This window comes from Sinocyclocheilus rhinocerous, unplaced genomic scaffold (assembly GCF_001515625.1).
Source record: "Sinocyclocheilus rhinocerous isolate Xijiao unplaced genomic scaffold, SAMN03320098_v1.1 scaffold3476, whole genome shotgun sequence".
NCBI classification, from domain to species: domain Eukaryota; kingdom Metazoa; phylum Chordata; class Actinopteri; order Cypriniformes; family Cyprinidae; genus Sinocyclocheilus; species Sinocyclocheilus rhinocerous.
The window spans coordinates 178,252-202,568 of record NW_015666505.1 but is presented as its reverse complement, the minus strand read 5'-3'; the positions used below and the strand labels follow the sequence as shown (position 1 = coordinate 202,568).

At 35.2% G+C, this 24,317-nt stretch overlaps 1 protein-coding gene across 2 annotated transcripts; it reads left to right on the top strand.

The window, feature by feature from the left end:
- The first annotated feature begins 388 nt into the window (after window positions 1–388).
- sh3bp5a (SH3-domain binding protein 5a (BTK-associated)) lies at window positions 389–22,497 on the top strand. Of its 2 annotated transcripts, none has more exons than XM_016543800.1 (9): window positions 389–727; window positions 2,075–2,137; window positions 5,137–5,265; window positions 14,794–14,958; window positions 15,062–15,192; window positions 16,040–16,082; window positions 18,923–19,142; window positions 20,376–20,714; window positions 21,686–22,497. In XM_016543800.1, exons 1-9 carry the CDS (start codon window positions 647–649, stop codon window positions 21,871–21,873), a joined length of 1,359 nt encoding a protein of 452 aa, XP_016399286.1. In that variant the 5' UTR covers window positions 389–646; the 3' UTR covers window positions 21,874–22,497. The 2 variants fall into 2 exon arrangements, with proteins under 2 accessions (XP_016399286.1, XP_016399285.1); XM_016543799.1 differs by lacking the exon at window positions 18,923–19,142 and adding an exon at window positions 17,498–17,717.
- Window positions 22,498–24,317: the final 1,820 nt, after the last annotated feature.

The following is a 24,317-nucleotide window of genomic DNA, read 5'->3' as shown; positions in this document are numbered from 1 at the left end:
CAATATTTTTAACGTATCTAATATAGAGTTTTAGCTTTTAGTTTTAATTACTTTTTCTTATTTGTAAGTCGCTTTGGATAAAAGTGTCTGCTAAATTACTAAAAGTAAAGTAAAGTAATTTAAATACAATAAATCGAAGTACTAAAATTACTAAAACTGAACCTGAAATAAAAATAACACTAAATAGTATTAAAAATCAAACTCAAAAAATGCCTAATAAATTAAAACTAAAATTAAAATGAAAACTGAAATACCTAATTCAAAATATTAATAAATACTGTGTTATAGTATATAAATAACAGCGCTTCAGTGTGTGAGTGTGTGCATGTGAACTGCAGGGACCCTCATTCAGGACAGCGAGTGTTTGTACCGGAGGGGGCGGGCAAGATCTCAGCCGAGCTCAGAGCTCGAGCCGCTTCTCATTCTCGTGTCTGCCGGTGTTTTGTGTGCGTGTTTGTGTTTCGGCAGATTTAGTATCTTTTGGATATGAGGAAAGATTGTGTGCTTTTCTTTTAATCGCGTTTTCTGGATGTACTGATGGTTTGACCGCAGATGAGCGGCTCCGCACGGATCATCTGAGCCCGTTATCCCGGACAGAGACCCGCTTTGTTCGGCCAGTAATAAACGAATCACGTCTGCTATCGAAATGAACGACACGGAGAAAGATAACAAATCGGATGAAGACTCGGAATCTCTGGAGGAAGAGGAGGTTGACCCGAGGATTCAGGTACAGAGCAACAAAATCCCGAATTCACATCGACAAACCCATTTAAACCGGATTAGAACGAAACCCGACTGAACGCATATATGGTATTACTGTTACTTATGTTAAACTGCTCCGATTTTCTCAGTCCTGTTTAACCTTTCCAAAATCAGAACTGAAGTTAGACCGGGCCATCAAACTCTGATTGGATTCAAGCATTAATAATCCGATCAGATGATAGCCTATTCTGTTTGTTCAAAGAGTTCAGCAGCTGCTGTTTGAACCCCATTGTTACATCAGCTGTTATATTCGGTTACATTGTTTCATTGTTTGTTACACCGAGGAACCGCGTTGACAATCATGTTTACTTTGACGTCATATTTAGAACTCATTTTCCTCTGTAAAGGGAGCCCGGTCTCAAGAAAATGCGTATAAATAGTACGCCAAATAAAAACGTGGTATTGATACGCAAAAATTGACTTTGGCGTGCATATGATATGCAGTTTTCGCGTACATATGATACGCATCTACCCCACAACCCTAAACCTACCCATCGCGTAGCATATACACGCCAAAGTCCATTTTTGCGTATCAATACCACGAGTTTTCGTTTTTATTTGGCGTACTATTTATACGCACTTTCATGAGATCGGGTTGGTAAAGGAAACAGTTGAGCTCACGTGCAGCACATGCAGAATTAAGTCTGCTATAATATGAGGTGTAAGAATAATAGGCCTAAGATTCTTTTTATTCACAAAAAAGTCCTAAAAATATAGATTAAGGTTTATAAAGTTGTAAATATGGATATTTTTCTTACACAAATGCATCACTTCGGGAGGCCTTTATTAACCCCCCGGAGCCGTGTGGACTTCTTTTATAATGGATTGGTTCAATTTCTTAGACTTCAAATTTTGGGCTACCATCCACTCCCATTATAAAGCCTGGAAGAGCCAGGATGTTTTTTAATATAACTCCGATTGTATTCGTCTGAAAGAAGAATGTCATACACCTAGGATGGCTTGAAGGTGAGTAAATCATGGGGTAATTTTCATTTTTGGGTGAACTATCCCTTTAAATGATGCATTTCTCTTGAAAGTGAATAACCTTTCTGTGTTAGACTGTGTGTGCTAGTTGTGCTAGATTAACTGGTTTTTCATCCTCCACCCATGAAAGAAAATAAACACATTATCTTGTAATGAAAACAACATATGTGTGTCATCAGCATGTAGCTAACTTCGAAGGAAAGCATACATATGAGCTTAATCTCAGTGCTGGGTTACTTGAATAACACTTCCCAGATGCTGTCGGCCTGCTTGTATTGCAAGAGATTGCGATCTTAACTCCTTCTGCCTCACTTTATCTCTTCAACAGGGTGAACTGGAGAAACTGAATCAGTCGACAGATAACATCAACAGATGGGAGACCGAACTGGAGGTAAGGTTCACATGCTTGCTTTGTGGTGTTACTGTTTTTGCTGAAAATGGTTGCAGGTGGAATTCCAAAGTGGAAAATGTCTAAACGCTCAGACCCTTCCCCCTTCCGGCACTGACTAATAGGAAGTTTCTTGCATGTGACTGACAGCCATTATATCTGCTGAGCAGACAGAGGAAAGCTCTCTTGTCCGAGTCTGGAATTCCTATCATGAAAGCCACAAACCACGACAGCTAAAGGAGTAGTTTAGGAAAATGTTTGTCGTTCCAAACTCGGATGACTTTCTTCTAGAGGACAAACACACAGAAGTAGTAAATTGCCAGTTGCTAAACTGGCATCAGAAACGTCCATTTCCATGTTTTGTTTCAGCTGAATTATGATTTCCTTTCTGAATATAGCATATGTACCCTGACAAAAAATACTGTGACGTTACCATGGTAAACAGATGGTGTCAGATGATAATACCATGGTACTCCAAAGTATTTCAAAGAATATCATGGTACTACCGTGGTCCAAAAAACGTTTTGTTAGTTTTGTCTCAACTAATGTAGAATCTGTGTTATTTTAGCATTTTTTAAATTTATTTACTATTATATTTTTCATATTTTTATTAAGATTTTACAGTATTTAATATATTTTTTATTTTAATATTTTACATTTTAATATTAATATTTAGAATTAGCTGTAATTTTTCTTTTTTTCAATTTTCTTTAATTTTTAATAATTTCATTTAATTTTTAGTAATTTTATTTTATTCGTTTTTTATGTTACTAGCTTGGTTTAATTCATTTTTATTTAATTTTATTATTACTATTTATTTATTTTTTTTTATTTCCAGTTAGTAACTTTAATGCTTCAACATAAACTTATTTTAGTTAGCTGCCAAGCAGGGTTATTATGGTTAACTAAAACTGAAAAAAACACACACACACACACACAAACACACAAATATTTTTATGTAATAAATAATAAAATGACAAAAAAACTACAAAATTACTAAAACTGTAACTAAAATTAAAATGAAAACAAAACAGAAAATATAAACATATTAATAAAACTATATATTATTAAAAACTATAATAGTATCTTGATACAAAAATATTTAGTTTTAATAACCCTAGAATTCAGATACAAGTCATTTTAAAGTCCTCTTAATTTCAGATTCATGACTATTTGTTCCTCATCAGACCTCTGTATTTTATAAAAAAAAAAAAATATTATGAATGCTCATCCACAGTTCTCTGCATTTTACTGTATTTGGCCTGTGGTTTATTCAGCAGAATGAACCAGGAAGTGTCCCTCTGACGTGGTTTTTGTCACTGAGATCCTGTATGGAAGGATGTAGATGTCAGTGTTTTTAAATATGTCATCTGAGCAACCGAACCTAGCTGCCAAGCAGGGTTATTATGGTTAACTAAAACTGAAAAAAAAACACACTTTTTGTCACTGAGATCCTGTATGGAAGGATGTAGATGTCAGTGTTTTTAAATATGTCATCTGAGCGACCGAACCCACCCGACGACAGATTCATTCAGAGCTGGACACCACATCACATACTCACGCACGACTCGAATGCACTGGCCCTCCGCTCATCTTATTCAACAAACGTGATGTTTGGTTTCTTTCTGCTGAGGGGGAGTTTTCTGTCTAGAAAGCAGGGTGTAGATTCTTTCTTAACTGTGTTAAATGCTGAATTGCGTTAGCTGAAGCAGCGCTTTTCAGGGAGCAACAAAAGGCTGATTATTGAAGCGTTTCATTGCTGTGAAACTGAAAGATGGACGCACATAATTCAGAGAGATTCCTGAGCACGCAGTTCACGCTGCCTGGATATGATGAGCCTTTCAATGCACTGAGATTTATTCAGATTTCATAGACTGCATGAACTCACTCTTGAATACGCCTGTCAACACAAAGACAAGAAATCATCTGTCACTGTCTTTTATTCAGTAGTTGAATTAAATATATTATCCATAATGCATCACAAAGACCTTAGACCGCACTGTTTACTGATGCATACTGCACACAAAAATGCAGTTTTTCAATCTGATTGGATGGCTTTATGCAATATTTAGAAGTGTGAATGAACTTCATTAGGAGACAAAGTTGTGTTAAAGGAATAGTTCACCCAAAAATAAACATTAGCTGAAAATGTGCTCACCTTCAGGCCATCCAAGATGTAGATGAATTTGTTTCTTCATCAGATTTGGAGAAATGTAGCACTGCATCACTTGCTCACCAATGGATGCTCTGCAGTGAATGGGTGCCGTCAGAATGAGAGTCCAAACAGCTGATAAAAACATCACAATAATCCACACCACTCCAGTACATCAGTTAATGTCTTGAGAAGCCAAAAGCTGCATGTTTGTAAGAAGCAAATCAATCATTAAGACGTTTTTAACTTCAAACCGTTGCTTCTGGCTAAAATATGAGTCCATAATCCATAAGAACACTTCCTCCAGTGAAAAAGTAATCTCGTCTGAATCAGGAGAGAAAGATCAAGCACCGTTTACAAGCCAAAACAGCTCTAAACAAATATGTGGGTTGATTTTGATGCGAGAAACAACAGGAGATGGACTTTTTCACTGGAGGAAGCGTTATTATGGAGTTGAATTTTAGCCGGAAGCAACAGTTTGAAGTTAAAAACATTTTGATGAATTTGTTTGTTTCAATCACGCAGCTTTTCACTTCACAAGATGTTAACTGCTGGACTGGAGTGGTGTGGATTATTGTGATGTTTTTATCAGCTGTTTGGACTCTCATTCTGACGGCACCCATTCACTGCAGAGCATCCATTGCTGAGCAAGTGATGCTACATTTCTCCAAATCTGATGAAGAAACAAACTCATCTACATCTGAATTGAAGAACTGCACATTGAATTTGACAGTATATCGAGATTCAGTGTCAGAGACCATGCAAACATTGGATATACATTTGATATACCTGAGCATCTGAATTTAGATTTAATCACCCCCATAATGTGTTACTGGTCTTTGTTCTGCAGGACTCCCGGCAGAAGTTTCGTGCCGTCCTAGTGGAGGCCACTGTCAAGCTGGACGAGCAGGTAAAGAAGATCGGTAAAGCTGTAGAAGACTCAAAACCGTACTGGGAGGCCAGGAGGGCAGCGCGTCAGGTGAGCTTGAACTCGTCGTCCATCTGCAGTTTGTTCATAGTAATATGTTATGCTGGAGTTTGCATGGTGTGGAGTCTTCTGGAATCTCATCTAAGGAAGGAATTAGGGATGCACCGAAATATTGGCCACCAAAAACTATCAGACACAAGTGTTTTTTGCTAGTTTCAGCCCGACGATGTTATCATTTTCACGTCCTGCGCCACGTTTAAATAGCAAATGCATTTGCGCCCATTTATGCACCCATGGGCATGCTGGTCTGATAACGAGGTGTGTTTAGGCGCATTGTTGGCGCGTTGCTATTTTGAGGCAACTGAAATAGACTGCGCCTTTGACCAACTGAAACCTGGACAAAAGTCAGTGGCACAATATTTATTTATTTTTTGTTAATTAAAGAGCGCGTTAGTAATATGCGCCTATAGGTGGGTGAACAACGCGCGTACACTCTGCTTATTACACACACAGGGACGCGCAGCAGCGCACAAACATGCCAAATATTAAAAATGAAAGGATTACAATGTAAAAGATTATTATTGTGCCCTGCCCGGTCTGCTACATTATATTATACTACATTATTTAAGCAGTGCAAAAGCACTTAAGAGCTGATTTACATTGTAAAGTTGCATGAACTAATAGTGTAATCCTTGTAAAACAGCACATTTACATTATTAATGTACTACAGTGTTCAATGATCAAAGAAAGTATGATCTTCTGAAAGAATATAAATATAGGAGCAGATGTTAAGAAAAACACATTTGCCCCACACTCTCAGAAAAAAAGGTACAAAAGCTGTCACTGGGGCAGTACCTTTTCAAAAGGCACACCTTTGTACCTAAAGAGTCCATATTGTTACCTTAAAGGTACATATAAGTACCTAAAGTGTACATATTAGTACCTAAAAGGTACAAAAGTGTACCTTTAAAAAAGGTACCGCCCCAGTGACAGCTTTTGTATCTTTTTTTCTGAGAGTGCAGATTAACTTCTCATAATCAAATGAGCACCTTCCACCCCCAAACCCAGCCTGCGCTGTCAGCATCTCAATAATGAACGACCTGCAGTCCAGCGTACTGATGCAGGGGAATTTGTTAGCAAACAGACTTTGGCATTTCCATAGATAGAAACAGCTCTGGAGAGAAGACTGAACATGACGTCCTTCTGATGTGTCTAAATGCATGAAAAGGCTCTTCTCCTCAGAACACAATGACCCACAACTCCTTAACACAAAATCAATCTAGTTTTTTTATTATGAACAAGCATCTGTCATTAGTGGCATGTGAAAGTGTGTGTAGATTAGAGCGTCTGCTGTGAGCGAAGAAGGATTTGAGATCACTGCTGCTTCCAGCCATGAAATTCTCCATATTATCACCTTGTGACAGTGATAAATCAACACAAATGTCGCTCTGACACAGTCATAAAAGAGCTTTTTATATCCAGGAGGGGACTTTGGTGAGAGTTCTGCTCAGCTTCTGGCTCTTACTCAATTATTACGCAGTCCAAATGAACAAAAGTGTGTTTATAATCACAAATTTTATCAGAAAGATAAGACCCCAAACATATATTTAATGTCTCTTCTGCTTACCAAGGCTGCATTTAGCTGATAAAGAGCACAGTAAAAAGAGTAATATTGTGAAATATTATTACAATTTAAAATAACTGTTTTCTATGCGAATATATTGTAAAGTGTAATTTATTGCTGTGATGCGCAGCTGAATTTTCAGCATCATTACTCCAGTCTTCAGAGTCACATGATCCTTCAGAAATCATTCTAATATGCTGATTTACTGCTCAACAAACATTTCTGATTATTATCAATGTTGAAACGTTATCAATGTTATCAATGTTGAACAAAGTTGTGGTGCTTCATATTTTTGTCTCATCCTTGCTGAATAAAAATATGAATTTCTAAAAAAAAAAAAAACTATAACTGCATTAGACAAACTAATTTATGTGCTTACTAGTAAGATGCTAAAAATCTTTAGACAGTCAGAAGCTCATATTCTCAGTCTATTCTTACATACATTAAAACAAAATGATCTGAGATTAGTCATGAGTGAGTAAAACGCTGCCAGGAAAAAGACATCGTCAGCTAATCTTTTAAAAGCTCCTGGTAAAACCTGATTCATTAGAGCAGAAGCAAACACATAAATAATAAGTCATTGGAGTCGTATCTCTATAGCGTCTGTAAGCATTATTACACCTTATTACCTTTTCCTTTCTTCATTCATGTTCCTGGTCTCACTGTGAATGATTCATCAAAATCTTTCACAGCAATGCATAATAATTCAGGTGGAGTAAATATGTACAGCACACACACCGTTATGCATGTTAGCTAATATGATTTAGTGGCTGGAGTTAATCTTATTATGCATTATATCACTATCTGTGATCTGTGTAAAGCCCTCAAGTATTATTGTGCGGTTTGTCTCTGTGCTTTTTACACTAAATTGGTGCTAATCGATGTGTGCGCGCTTGTCTGTGCTGGCAATCAAATGAAGGTGGTCTTAACTGTCCTGTCATCACTCTGAAAGACCACCATGATCTGTCTATGTCAGTAGATGAGACAGACGGTCAGGTGCCAGCTGTCTCTCAGTCAGAGTGCCAACGCCTACTTTACAGCCAATCAGGGCACAGCACACGACCACACCTCCGCTGACCAGACAGACAGACAGACAGACAGATAGATAGATAGATAGATAAATAGAGCATGTGTGTGTGTCTGTGTAGATAGATAGATAGATAGATAGATAGATAGATAGAGCATGTGTGTGTGTCTGTGTGTGAACGGAGGTTATAAAAGAGACACACACAAACACACACACACACACACACACACACACACACACATTATCAAGGTTAGACAGCACATGGAGGTGTCATCCAGACTGTGACTGCATTTGACTGGCTAAAATTAACTCCAGTCTCCAATCATATATGCAAATGTAGAACGTTTTTTAGCTCATCTTTCAGCTGGACATTAAAATATTAAAGAAATTGTTTGCACATTTCTTTTCTGGTCTTAAAAACTGCATGCCACCATACTACCTGTACTATATCTGCAGAATACATTATGTATACAGTGCATAGTGTGCACATTTTATGCATGCATAGAATACACAGATCACATACTACATTTGCTGCAAATTGCACACTTAAAGAATTAAAATAAGACAGTTAGACTTTGATTACCCACTGACATTATATGTTACTATCAAACCACTCATTTTACTCATACTGTTTGTTCAGTAAGCATTATACAACAGTATACAGTGCAAATATGCACATTTTCAGTATTCACGGAATACCTGAATGACCAGCTACATTTGCAAAATGTGCAACAGGGAATACTGCATCCCATAATGCATTGCACTTGACTTAACCTTGTATTTATAGTGTGCTGAATGAATGAAAGTCTGATCTTTTCTGGACTTAATTAGTTTAGACATTTCTTAAAATTAGACAAAAATATCTAAATAATAGTTGTCATATCTGAAATAGTAACTGAATTGAGGTCATATAGCAACATAGTAGTATACTAGTGTACTACATATGCACTAGTGATACTAGTGTACTACTAATGTATATGTTTGGTTATCGTTGCATACTGCATCACGTGCAATTAAAAAAAAATAGTAGTATACAGTATACAGTGTAATATTCAGTGAGCTAGTGTTCCATTTCAGAACACTGGAAACGGTGAACGTTTTTTTCCCCTGTTTTCTTCAGGAACCCCGAAGTATAAATAGTGCAACTCGAACTGGAAAAGGTAAACATAGCTGCTCACCTGACTGATGCAAGTTCTGTCAGATTTATGTGTTTTCTGATTTGTTGATCGATTTTGTTTTGCAGTTCAGGTCCGCCGTAGTTTTCTGGAAAAGCAAGAAAATGAAAGTTTATGTCAAATTACTTTTGTTATGATAGGAAAGTGTTCATGGACAGAGAGAAACAGAGAGGGCTTGGATTGCATGAAGAAAGAGCTGGACTGTTTATTCTCTGCTCCACCCAAAGGCCATTAGAGCAGATGGAAAACAGCCGTCTTTGTCTCATTTTGGATGAGGTTGTGGAATTCCTCTGGTTTGTAATGGATGCTGGGAGATTTATGAAAGCTCTTCATATGTGTCATATATGGAGGAACGTCAAGATATAACCCAAAGAAATAGATCTTCCAGTGTGGTCATGCTAAAACAGGCAGGAGGAAGTTTGTAGATTATTTAGAGACGGTGAAGTATACTATACTTCTGCATTTTAGTGAATGCTAATAAAAACATGAGGAAGTTTTCTGCCTTTAACGGAGAGTTATTGTGTCAGTAGCAGCTAGTTTTCTCTGTTTGTGGATGAAATTGCTTTGATAGCTGAAGTAGTGGGTCACTGTTTTTAGTAGGTCAGACAGAGTTTAGGGTGTGCCGAAGTGATTCTGCATCTTCAGATGATGCTGCTGAGCTCATTAAATCTTAATTTAACACGATTTCAGCGAATGCCGCTCATGAAAAACCCATCTGTCTGACCGAGTTTGGGAAAGAAATAGGTCAGGAAACCAGAAAAAAAAAATCACATGCTTGTGCTGCCTGTCAAAAACATTACCAGGAAGAAAAACGGTGTGTTTCTGTCCCGTCTTCAGACACTGAGAACATAACAAGTGTGTGTGAACAGAGACTGGTGGATAAAGGAGTGTGTAATTTTGACCTTAAAATCTCCACGGCAAGTGAGAATCTTCCCTGACGTAACTCTAATCTGTCATGGCAGTGTTTACAGAGCTCAGCCTCACCTGAACTTCACCCTGTGAGTGTCGAAAGGCTAAGAAACTGTAGCTTAAGCAGACACATGCTAATTTCAAGTAGTTAAACTAAAATGAAGCTACTTAGCCTCTCTAAAATGTACTAATAAAATTGTAGCAAACGGAAATGGTGGTAAAACAGATGAAAAATCCCACAGATGCACATTTGCACATCTTTTCAGAACACACAGGAAGAAAACACCTAGCAACCACCCAGAAAACCCTGGAAACCACATAGCAACACCCTATTTTTTTTGTAAAAATCTAGATTTGATTATATGACACTGAGAATCATAAGATTATATTCAAACACACACACACACACAATTGTTCAAAAGTTTGGCATCACTAAGATTTAATTTTTTCAATCAGCAAGGCTGCATCAAATGGATCAAAAGTCACAGTAAAAACACTTATAATATTACAAAATATTACTGAAATGCTGTTCTTTTGAACTGTCTATTCATCAAAGAATCCTGAAAAAATAAAATGCATCAGAGTTTCCACAAAAATATTCAACTGTTTTCAACACTGATAATAATCAGAAATGTTTCTCGAGCAGCAAATCATATTAGAATGATATCTGAAGATCATGTGACACTGAAGACTGGAGTAATGATGCTGGAAATTCAGCTTCGATCACAGGAATAAATTACAATTTATAACATATTCACATAGAAAACTGCTATTCTAAATTGTAATTATATTTTACATTTTTACTGTTTTGATTGTATTTTTGATCAAATGCATGCAGCCTTGGTGAGCAGAAGAGACTACTTTCAGAAACGTTCAAAACTTAAACCCTTCAGTGGGCCGTACAGGATCTTTAGGGTTTTTAGGCACACAGCTCATCACGAGATTACATAACAACAACAGTGACGGCTTTATGCCGGTCATTTCTCCAGACCCCGCCGGACCCACACTGTAGCTCTTTGTGATGGAGCAGCTCACTCAAAATCACACTATTATGAGTGACACACAATGATCTGTTTACATAGGAGGAGAAATGCATCATCTCTCATCATCTCTAGTGTAGGATGCAGTCCTGCATTATTCTGTGGTCATGTGGTGCACAACTGGCTGTTGATTGAGTCATGGATTTTTGTAATAGCACATACTGAAAAAAAGAAGAATATACACTACTGACTTTTTTTTTTACTTCTATTCAGCAAGGATGCATTCAATTGATAAAAAGAGAAAAATACATCATTTTACAAAGATTTATATTTCAAATAAATGCTATTATTTTGAACTTTCCATTTATCAAAGAGTCCTGAAAAACAAAAAAACATCACAGTTTCCACAAAAATATGAAGCAGCACGACTGTTCTCAACATTGATAATAATCAGAAAAGTTTCTTGAGCAGCAAATCAGCATATTAGAATGATTTCTGAAGATCATGTGACACTGAAGACTGCAGTAATGATGCTGAAAATTCAGCAGCAATAAATTACAGTTTTGTAATATATTCAAAACAGAAACTAGAAAACAGCTATTTCAAGTAGTAAAAATATTTCACCATTTTATTGAGTTTACTGTATTTTTAATCAAATAAATAAAGCCTTGGTAAGCAAAAGACATTAAAAAATCTTACCGACCCCAAACTTTTGTAAGGTAGTGTACAAATATAATATAATACTGTTTAATGAAAACAAATGAGACCTACAGAAAATTGCTGAAATTAAACAAACACTTTGCAACTTAAAATATCAGTCTGGTTAATGTATGAGTCTATTACTATTCAGAGTTGAGTGTTCAGCGTTGTGGCCATCACATCCTTGCGTTGGCAGTGGGCTAAATGCAGCTTTTGTTTACTGCAGTACATGCATTGATTCATCATGTTGAATGGTCAGTTCTGAACAATGCTCCGAAAGGTCAGTTCTGGACACGTCTGACGTGACGCATTAGCTAACACGTTCATGAACTGGAGGAGACCAAGTGTGCCCTTCATCTCAGCGGTGCGGCGTAAGTGCCCTACATCTCCCTCAACAGCTCTCTCCACCTGTGCACTTCACTTAACACTTCAGATGAGGTCTGTGTCTCAGGCCAGAAATGTATTCTTCCATGCAAAACAGAAATACAATGACATTCAGACAGCACTGACCGAGCCATTGACTCTGCTGTGATTTTTAACGGACTGTGACACAGACAGAGAAAGCATGCAAGAAATAAAGAAAAAGACATTATAGAGTTAATAAGAAACTAGTATAATGGTACTAGTATAAGGGGAAGTCGTGGCCTAATGGTTAGAGAGTCGGACTCGTAACCCAAAAAGGTTGCGGGTTCGAGTCTCGTACCGGCAGGGATTGTAGGTGGGGGGAGTGAATGTACAGCGCTCTCTTCCACCTTCAATACCACGACTGAGGTGCCCTTAAGCAAGGCACCGAACCCCCAACTGCTCCCCGGGCGCCGCAGCATAAATGGCTGCCCACTGCTCCGGGTGTGTGTTCACGGTGTGTGTGTGTGTTCACTGCTGTGTGTGTGCACTTAGGATGGGATGAATGCAGAGCACTAATTCCGAGTATGGGTCACCATACTTGGCCACGTCACGTCACTTTCACTTTTGATAATATCACTTTAAATCACTTTGTTCATGTAAAGTTATCCATTTTTTTTATATCCTGTAATGACTGTAAAACGGGTAAACTTTTATATGATATAAGCAAGGATACAAGAAATTAACTGCAAATGCAAAAAAAATTATTATTTTTTTGCCTTGCAAATATCTGAGCATTCTGAAATTAAGATGCAAGCAAAATGACACAAGGTACTAAGTTTTGTTTTCTGAAAAATATATCAAAATTAAGCTTAAAACAAGAAAAAAATGTATCAATGGGGTCAAAAATAAACTGAATTAATAAGCGAACAACAGATTATTTTTCTGACCCCACTGGCAGATATTTGTTTTTGTTTTAAGTATAAACTTGCTTAATTTGGATTTTTGTTTTGTTTTTTCCTCAAGTTAATGTATCTTGATTTAGGAAAGTTTGGATATTTGTACTGGAAAGTAACGGTAATGCATACTTATAAATGCAAATGTATAGTTTATATGGCTATGAAAAAGACAAATATATATGAAATATTTATATATGATATATTTTATATGAAAAGACAAAATTACAATTCGGACAACTTCTCAGCTCAAATAATACATTAATAATACACGTGCAATAGAATTTACATATTTACAAGCGCTAAAGAAAAGCACAAGCTGCTTTTAAATAAAATGTTATGTTCTTTACTATAAACGGAGTTCTTGTTTGGTTTGTTAGTCAGAGTTGAACTGTTTTGTGCTAAACTCTATAGACAGCATCTGTGATTAACTTGTTTTGAATGTTAAACACTCCTTCAAAGGTTGCTGAGGTTGTTGGTTTAGAGTAATGATGTATGAGGGATCGTCTCTAAAGGAGAAGCTGGTCCCGCAGTGGTCACATGATCCGCTGTAATGCTAATCTCGCTAATCTGTCAGCACTGATAGGAATCACAGGGATTGAATCTCGTTTCAGTCTCAGACTGAAGTAATTTTTTGTGAGTTTTTGTAGTTTTTTTTTTTTAAGTATGTCTTAGTTTTTATTCATTTTTATTTATGTTGTAGTTTTAGTTATTTTAGCACTTAAACTAAATGAAAATTAGAAATGTTTCCTTGGCAACTAGCTGAAATAAAATAAGTTTAAGTTTTCATTATTTTATTTCAAGTGCAGCATTATTGTCACTGATAATGTTTTATGGGTTGTTGTTCATTGAGGGGAAATAAAAAAAAAAATAAGGAGAAAAAAACTTTACAATAAGGTCCCATTAGTTATTGTTAGTTTAATTTACTAAAAATGAGAAATGCATTAGTTACAGTGTTATTTTAGCATTATTTATATATTTTTTATTAATATTTTGAATCAGTCGTTATATTTATAATTTCCGTTTTACTAATTTTTTTTACTAATTTTGTTGTTTTTTACATTTTTATTCTATTTTTTCTATATAGTAGTTATTACATTTTATTTCTGTTTTATTTTCTGTTTTCAGTTATTTTAGTACTTCACGTTGAAGTAAAAGAAAATGAGAAATGATGCCTTAGCAACTTGCTAAGTTTAATTATTTTATGTTATTTCATTCCAGGTAACACTTATTTTATTTAAAGTAACATTTTATTGTTTCATTTTAATTTTAGTTCACAATAATTTTTTCATCTTTGTTAAAAAATTAAATATTTATTAACTTTTGATTTTAATAATCCATTAGTAAATGTTGAAACTGACATTCACTAAGATTAATAAATGCTTCAGAAGTATTTTTCATTGTTAGTCCATGTTAACTAATGTAAACAAACAACCTTTTGTTTGTAAAGCGTTACCAAGTTACTAATCAAACTGTGATTCTTTCTTCACTGGTAGAAACTTCCCAGCAGAACTTCTCACATTGTAGTGCATGGCACTTTTATGTGGTTCATTTGCGTCATTAATATGAGCAAATGAGTGATTATTGACAGCAGCTGTTTACTACTGTATCCTGGCAACACTAAGGAAGCGTCATCATCTCTTATGTAACATCTTAACATGTGCACGCTTGCAACTGTCAGCAGTGCATTACAGGAGATGAAGAATGTGAGCTGCTCACTGAAGGCAGTTTCTGCTGAGACATGCATCATATATTAGTCTGCAAATTACAGCGGATTGCTTTGTGCATCACACTGCATCACACAAACAGCTCGTTCTGCAGCAAAACTGTGAAAGCATCCTCAATCTCTGATGCTTTTCTCTTTCAGGCTCAGGTTGAAGCTCAGAGAGCCACGCAGGAGTATCAGCGAGCCATCGAGATCCTCCGGGCCGCGAAAGAGACCATCGCACTGGCCGAGGAGCGTCTGCTGGAGGAGGACAGCCGGCAGTTTGACTCGGCCTGGCAGGAGATGCTCAACCACGCTACCCAGAGGGTGAGAAAGACAAGACAACTGAAAAAACAGCTAAGACCCTGTTCTTTTGTACTCTTTGCTATGCAGTTCATTTTGTCTGAACTGATCTGATTGGCTGTTCCAGGTGATGGAGGCGGAGCAAAGCAGGACACGCAGCGAAATCGAGCACAGAGAAACAGCGGCCAAATACAACACCGCCATCAGCCACATGAGACAACTGGAGAAAAAACTCAAACGCACCATCAACAAGTCCAGGTCAGAGGACAGCAATCGATGTGTTTGATATACATACAAAAGTTTGGGGTCAGTATGATTTAAAGAAAAATAGTTTTATTCAGCAAGGATGCATTAAATTGGTCAAAAGTGACACTAAAGACATTTATAATGTCACAAAAGATTTCCATTTCAAATAAATGCTGTTCTTTTCATCATAGAATCCTGAAAAATTAAATGGATCACAGTTTCCACAAAAATATGAAGCAGCACAACTGTTTTCAACACTGATAATAATCAGAAATGTTTCTCGAGCAGCAAATCAGTATATTAGAATGATTTCTGAAGATCATGTGACACTGAAGACTGGAGTAATGATGCTGAAAATTCAGCTGCGCATCACAGAAATAAATAATATTTTACAATATATTCACACAGAAAACAGCTATTTTAAATAGTAATAATATTTCACAAATTTTGATGTATTTTTGATCAAATAAATGCAGCCTTGGTGAGTAGAAGAGACTACTTTCAAAAGCATTAAGAAATCTTACCGAACCCAATCGTTTGACCCAAGTCCTCAAACTGACTACGATGACATAATGACAACACTCACTTACATAATGATCATACATATAAATCATGTTGCAATAGACATAAAGCGAAGACTCCCTAAAATCTTGCTGGAACAAGTTCTGTAAGCACACGTTCTTCAGGGTTTGCATCATAAGAATTCATTTCAAACATGTAGTTCAGTGTGCCCATTAGTCTCTAATGGGTTCCAGATGTGCTTCTGCTGCTGGAATGTGCCGGTCCTGCTGTTGCCATGGAAACCGGCTCTAACACTCACTCTGCTCTGATCTTTCTCTCTCTCTCTCTCCCTCTGCAGGCCATACTTTGAATTAAAGGCGAAGTATTACCTACAGCTCGAGGTACGCCAGTTTTTATTTTGCACAAAATAATACTTTAAGAATGTTTAATCCCAAAATCAAATAAATAAATTGTGACCCAAAACCAGTCATAAGGGTCCATTTTTCGAAATTGAGATTTATATATCTTCTGAAAGCTGAATAAATAAGCTTTCCATTGATGTATGGTTTGTTAGGATAGAGCAATATTTGGCCGAGATACAACTATTTGAAAATCTGGAATCTGAGGGTGCAAAAAAATCTAAATACTGAGAAAATCATCTTTAAAGTTGTCCAAATGAAGTTCTTAGCAATGCATATTACTAATCAAAAATTAAGTTTTGATATATTTACGGTAGGAAATGTACAAAATATCTTCATGGAACATGATCTTTACTTAATATCCTAATGATTTTTGGCATAAAAGAAAAATCAATAATTTTGACCCATACAATGTATTGTTGGCTGTTGCTACAAATATACCCCAGCGACTTAAGACTGCTTTTGTGCTCCAGAGTAACAATTGTGTTTTATGTATTATCTAAAGAAATGAAGATTGTGATTTTTATGCTTTTCATGACTAATAAGAACCAATTTGAGCCTAAATTCAAATTACTGTAATGTGAATAAAATAATATTTTATTTTATATATTCTGAAATTATTTAAATTGCAATGATTTATGCATAATTGTAGTATCTGTTGTACTGAATTTATGCTGATGTACATAAATCATTGTATTACAGTATTTTTAATATTATTTTAAACATACTTCAATTAATTTAATTAATATTTTAGAAATATTTTTAACATTCTATTTAAACATTTAAAAATGAAATGATATGAGTTAAAATATTTCATATTTTATTTTAAAAATGCTGTACGTAATACAGTAATGAGAATCACCTGAATAATGGAAATTACTAAATAAATAATAAACCATTCAGACACATTACATACAATTTGTAATGAGTAATTTTTGTATGATTTAAAAAATATTTCAATTAAATGTAAATATAATTAAAAATAATATTTTACAAAAAAGCATATTTCAATATATTAAAATATTTTGTTAATATTATATGGCATTTTTATGTAATATATATATAATATAATATCTATTTGATATTTTATTAAAAATACAGTATGTAATACAGTCTTGAGAATCTCAGGAGATTCACCATAAAAAAAATTTGTAATGGTAATTATAAACTAGCAAACAAACAAATAAGACATCCAGGCACATTACAATAATGTGAATTGTCACAATGTAAAAAAAAAAAATCGTAATTATAGTCAAAATATAATGCTTTTTTTCCCCCCGTTTGATTTCAGTGTTTTTTCATGTTTTTAGTCATGCAAGAATATTCTTTTTAGAAACACAACTTAACATGTAGATTTGATCTGAGTTTGAGGATCAATATTTGTGACCTGTTCACAGCAACTGAAGCAACGTGTGGACGAGCGTCAGGCTAAACTCACCCAGGCCAAAGCTGAGTATCGAACCGCCCTTCGTAACCTGGAGGCCATCTCAGATGAGATCCACGCACGGCGCCGCCTGTCTGCCATGGGGCCCCGGGGCCGAGGGGTGGGGGCTGAAGATGACGGGACCGCCACCGATGACATCTCCAACTTCAAAATGGAGTCTGACGGCATATCGAGTACGTGAGATCACACATTAATGCCAAGACAGATCTGACTGTAATTCAGAGTGAAAGTCTCTCAGCTTGATTTAGCTTCAGCTCTGCCTGTTTTACATTGAAGAGACAGGTGTAAACAACCTTTGAGCTAATGCAGTGAGACAAAAAAGGGATTGTGAACGTAGACAGATGTATGAATTTCATTGCATCAGATAACAAAATATTACATTTTACCATTTCAAACCTAACAAACTTCTATTTGTAAAATGTTTTCAGGACCGCTGTATGTGTAAAATAATTGTCTTATTACAATATTCAAACTTGTTTTTATAATTGATTAACTTTACACGGTTATTGAATAAAATCTGAATGAACACTGATCTGACTGAATAATGAAACTATTGTCTTTTTAGAGCTATTGTAAAAACAGAATTTGAATTAGTCTAATATTTGATGAAGTTTGCATCACTGATTATGTTATTTCACTCTGAATTAAAGTTCAAAGTAAAATAACTTGAATTTACTTTGAATTGTATTTAATATTATTTTAAACATACTTCAATTAATTTAATTAATATTTTAGAAATATTTTTAACATTCTATTTAAACATTTAAAAATGAAATGATATGAGTTAAAATATTTCATATTTTATTTTAAAAATGCTGTGCGTAATACAGTAATGAGAATCACCTGAATAATGGAAATTACTAAATAAATAATAAACCATTCAGACACATTACATACAATTTGTAATGAGTAATTTTTGTATGATTTAAAAAATATTTCAATTAAATGTAAATATAATTAAAAATAATATTTTACAAAAAAGCATATTTCAATATATTAAAATATTTTGTTAATATTATATGGCATTTTTATGTAATATATATATAATATAATATCTATTTGATATTTTATTAAAAATACAGTATGTAATACAGTCTTGAGAATCTCAGGAGATTCACCATAAAAAAAATTTGTAATGGTAATTATAAACTAGCAAACAAACAAATAAGACATCCAGGCACATTACAATAATGTGAATTGTCACAATGTAAAAAAAAAAAATCGTAATTATAGTCAAAATATAATGCTTTTTTTCCCCCCGTTTGATTTCAGTGTTTTTTCATGTTTTTAGTCATGCAAGAATATTCTTTTTAGAAACACAACTTAACATGTAGATTTGATCTGAGTTTGAGGATCAATATTTGTGACCTGTTCACAGCAACTGAAGCAACGTGTGGACGAGCGTCAGGCTAAACTCACCCAGGCCAAAGCTGAGTATCGAACCGCCCTTCGTAACCTGGAGACCATCTCAGATGAGATCCACGCACGGCGCCGCCTGTCTGCCATGGGGCCCCGGGGCCGAGGGGTGGGGGCTGAAGATGACGGGACCGCCACCGATGACATCTCCAACTTCAAAATGGAGTCTGACGGCATATCGAGTACGTGAGATCACACATTAATGCCAAGACAGATCTGACTGTAATTCAGAGTGAAAGTCTCTCAGCTTGATTTAGCTTCAGCTCTGCCTGTTTTACATTGAAGAGACAGGTGTAAACAACCTTTGAGCTAATGCAGTGAGACAAAAAAGGGATTGTGAACGTAGACAGATGTATGAATTTCATTGCATCAGATAACAAAATATTACATTTTACCATTTCAAACCTAACAAACTTCTATTTGTAAAATGTTTTCAGGACCGCTGTATGTGTAAAATCATTGTCTTATTACAATATTCAAACTTGTTTTTATAATTGATTAACTTTACACGGTTATTGAATAAAATCTGAATGAACACTGATCTGACTGAATAATGAAACTATCTTTTTAGAGCTATTGTAAAAACTGAATTTGAATTAGTCTAATATTTGATGAAGTTTGCATCACTGATTATGTTATTTCACTTTGAATTAAAGTTCAAAGTAAAATAACTTGAATTTACTTTGAATTGTATTTTAAATTACTGCTATTTATTTGAATTTAAGTACATTCATCCCAAAATCAAAGAGTTTATATTTTATTAATTTTAAATGTGATGTTATATAATTTAAATATTATATATTATAACATATTTATATAATATAAAATTACATATTAACTGTATATATTTTTAAATATTTTATTTAAAGAAAATAAAGGCTAGTTTTAAAACCATTAAGATTTTTTGCATTGTTACTGATTATTTTCATGATATATAATTACTTTTTTTAACCTTTTCATTACTGTTATCCAAATTAAATAATATTTGAATTTAATTATTGAAATTGTAATGGAATTTTGCGTCATGGAAGTACTTGTTAATTGAATTTAATTAGTTGATTTAAGTATAAAAATCATTGTATTACAGTAATTTTTTTATTATTTCAATTAAAAGTTTTTTTATATTCAAAGAATATTGAAAAAATAAAACATTAAAAATTTATATTTTTAACTGTCTTTTTAAAGCTGCTTTACAGCAGAGTTTGAATTTGTATCATATTTAATGAAGTTTGCATCACTGATTCTGTTTCTTACCTGTTTAATACTGTGTAGTTGCTTTGAAACAACATCTGTTGTTTAAAGCACTGTAGAAATAAACGTGATTTGACTTGACTTGACTTCAACAGGACTTGTTTATAGTCTCTATTCAGCAGCATGAAGTTGGAGACTAAATGCATTCTGTGTTTGTTGTTCAGTGATGTCTGTGAATTTCGAGGACAGCTGTAACGGCTCACCATCAGAGGACGATCCTGAGACGAGGTCCACCTGCAGCATGAGCTCCACGTCCGCTCCTCTCGACCTGCCCTGTCCATACACCTCCTCCTCCTCCTCCTCATATCCTCTGCTCTCATCCTCCTGCCCGTACCCTTCCTCTTCCTCCTGCTCCTCGTCCCCGCTGTCCCTCTCTGTCTGTCCTGACCTGCTCCAGCTGCCGGGCTCGGGGTCTCTGGAGGGTTTAGAGCAGGTGTCTCCGGTGCTGGGCCCTCGTAGCGAGTGCAGCGGGGCCTCGTCACCCGACTGTGAACAGGAAAGAGGTGAGAGACAAACTGTATGGAGTAATAAAATTACAGGCCAACTAGCGATTTTTTTACTCGTATATTGTGAGTGTTAAAGAAATATTCCGGGTTCGATACAAGTTAAGATCAACTGAATTTGTGGCATAATGTTGATTTTCCACAAAAAATAAAAAATAATAATAATTTTGATTTGTCCCATTTAAAAAGAAAAAAATCACACATCTGAAAAAATCTTACAATGGTAGTAAATGAGTTATTATAGCTAATTAAAACTAAAACTAAATAAATGTTAATGAAATTAAAAAAAAGTAAAAAGAAAATAATAATAATTAATAATAATAATAATAATAAAAAGTTACTTATTTCAGTTTAGTCCAATTTTCCTTTAATTAATAAAAATTAATAATAATAATAATAATAAAAAGTTACTTATTTCAGTTTAGTCCAATTTTCCTTTAATTAATAATTAAAAATTAATACTTTTAAAAGTAATGAAAATTATATTAACATATAAAAAATTATACAAATGAAATAAACAACAAAATTAATACAACTTTAACTAAAATGTAAAATAAAATATAAATATATAATATAAATATAAAAAATATAAAATAAAATTCATTCCGAATATTAATTAAAAAACTATAATAGTATACTAATGATACTTAAATAACATTGCCATACATTTCTGTGTAGTTACAGAATACAGAATACAGAAATATTAAAACAGACAACTCAGAATTTTGGAGAGAAAAAAAAATTATAATTTCATAGTGTCCAAATTTTATTAAATTAGAAAATTGTTACATATAAATGTAATTGATTAGAAATGCTTTTGATTATAAAAATGTGATCAAACCATTAAAATGGAATCCAGAAATATTTAAATGCAAAACACGCAATTTGGGAAAAAATAAAATCTCATAAGGCCCTACATTTGTTTTGAATAAATCAATAGATTCTCGTCAGTTCTTTGTGTTTTCTCACAGGTGAGAGGGCAGAAGGTGCAGAAGTTAAACCTGAACCTTCAAACAACATCAGCAGTCAGAAAAGCTCACACCTGGAGAAGAGTCTGCGCAGTTTATCGCTCCAAACCACAGACGACAACGACACAGACACTCATCCATTCAGTGTGACCTCAAACACAGCAGCAGTGCTGCTTCTCAACAGTGTTTAAACTCAGAAACCACCACCTGCTCCAACCAAACCTTTGGCACCGGGGCCCGGATCTGAGACGACAGTATGATGCGTCAAAGGAACCATTGTGAAACTATTCTCCTCTCAGTGTTACAGAGAGCTCATCTCAGACTGGTCTGAACCCAGAAAGCCATGAAGTATTAGAATTGTCATGCAGACATCAGCTATGAAGTGACGAGAACTATTGAGCTTTTCATCCTCACTGAGTGGATGTTCTTCATGTCTTCCTCAAATGTGTGGTGAATAGACACTGTTCATATTTTCTGTCTTCTGCCGCTGCGTCTCACTAGCTGATTCAAAAATGTCTCGACTTTGATGAATTAGGATGGATGAAACTGTCTGATTCTCCAACGACAGACTATGTAAATGACTGAAAATTGGTTAGTGTGATGCCAGCACTTGTTTTTCACTCTGTCGGCATTTGTGCAATGCATTTCCTCTCGTCTTACTCTGTTTTCCACTCCACAGGTCATAACGTAAAGAGGGACTCACGTAGTTCAAAGCTATATATTTATACTCAACGTTTATCTCGTTATCATGATGTTATCGATGTGTTTTCATGCCATAAAGTTCTTATTTGTGTAATAAACAGATGCTCACAGCACGAGTCTCTTTCCACTGTTATGTTTTCACACAGTAAGACGTCTTTATTCCAAACATGGGGCCAGTTGCATAAACTTAGCCTATGTGCCAAAACAGTGTCTTCAAGTAGTCTGACCAACTAGCAATTAGCCAAAGGGTAATCAGTCTTATTTTTTGATTCAACTTAGACTCATCTACATTTTCATATGACCAAATAAAAAAAATTAATAGACCAAACAAAGTAGTTTCGCTTTCACAACGAAACACACAGAACACAAACACACAGCGCCTTTACGACATGGCTGCGGCGGCAACAACGATACTACAGCGAGAATAAAAGTTACGCCTTCTTTCTTTGCGTGAGCATTTGGGCGGCGTTATGCAAATCTTCCCACATAGTGACGTAGACAAGGAACCCATATGACTGTCTTTCATGGAACAGAAAAAGGTACGTTTTGACAAATAGCCTACTATAAGACTCGCTGCACGACTGGGACTGAAAATAATCTTCGATAGAACGTCACAAATAATAAATGAAAAAAATGATAAGGAAACATTTTAAATGTTTGTTTAGCGTTTTAAATTAGTTCAAAAACGAGAAACGTTCTGGGGCCTCATTTATAAAATGTGCGTAAAATCCACGGCAACGTTCAGATTTATAAAAACGGTCTTTGACGTTGAAATGTACTTACCGCCACGGGTGGGTCTGAGCAGGCGTACGCACTTTTCCTTGTGGCAAAGTCGGAGTACTGCAGCTATTTGAACATCTAAGCTGCAATAATAATAAAAGCGGTGTACGTGCAAGCACCGAATTCATCATAAACAACAAATATGCAGTGTAAGAGATTGTGCAGTGTAGTCAGATTTTTTTATTAACGGGAGTTTTTGCGAGATTAAACTGACCTTTTTAGTAGCCCAAAGTTGCCCAGCCGGCATTTCAGCGTTGATTCACCGGTGAATCAACATTGGTACCATGGTTGAATCAACGTTGGATTGTGTTTCGATTTTGCAAATCAGATCAACGTTGATATCACGATGTTGTTTCACCCATGTACCTTTCAACATGGGTGAATACACAACTGTACGTTCAATTAGAGCCTAGTTTGCATTTAGATCAACACTGTACATTATAAAGGTTAAAAATCAAATGACTGGCAGCAATGGCTTTACAATCAACTTCAATAAACTACCACATGCTCAATTGTAAAACAGCAGTTTTATTTTGGAAACATACGGTATAAAACAGATGAAAATATTCTTTCCAAGGGCCCGGTGTTATAGGGGGCCCCCCGAGGGGGGAACGTGATTTCTACCGAGGGGGACCCTAAAATGTTAGAACCAACAGCCTTGTGCATATAGCGTGGTTGTGTTTCGGGGTGATCCTTGAAAGTGTCCCAGATCTAGGTCCTTTTGACACCGTCCCCTCCTCTCTCTCCCACTTGTGCGCTTTCTGTACGGTCCTGTATAAATAAATACAAAAACACCAAAAATAAATCCTCATAAAATATAAACTTTGATACTGTGAAATATCTCTAACTGAAATCTGAATGTTTAAACCAGTGGTTCTCAAACTTTTTATACCAAGTACCACTTCAGAAAATATTTGGCTCTCTTAAGTACCACCATAATGACCAACATTACATTTCAGCAGCGTAGTAGTCCTAACTATTCAGCTACAGCTCTGCACAGTTAAAAAATGAGGCAGTTTTATTCCTAATAAGAATATTTAAAAAAAAAAAATAAAAATAAAAAATACTAAAAGATTAAATTAAAATGTATTAACATTAATTTATATGTAATTTAGTGATTCCTCTGCGTATCAGTAGAGGGAGCCTGAATACC

What these genes read in the sequence shown, in the direction of transcription:
- sh3bp5a (XM_016543800.1), top strand. Translation starts at nt 647, where the DNA reads ATGAACGACACGGAGAAAGATAACAAATCGGATGAAGACTCGGAATCT. An exon ending in AGGTTGACCCGAGGATTCAG is followed by an intron (nt 728 to 2,074) that starts GTACAGAGCAAC and finishes TCTCTTCAACAG; the next exon opens with GGTGAACTGGAGAAACTGAA. An exon ending in AGTATTACCTACAGCTCGAG is followed by an intron (nt 16,083 to 18,922) that starts GTACGCCAGTTT and finishes ACCTGTTCACAG; the next exon opens with CAACTGAAGCAACGTGTGGA.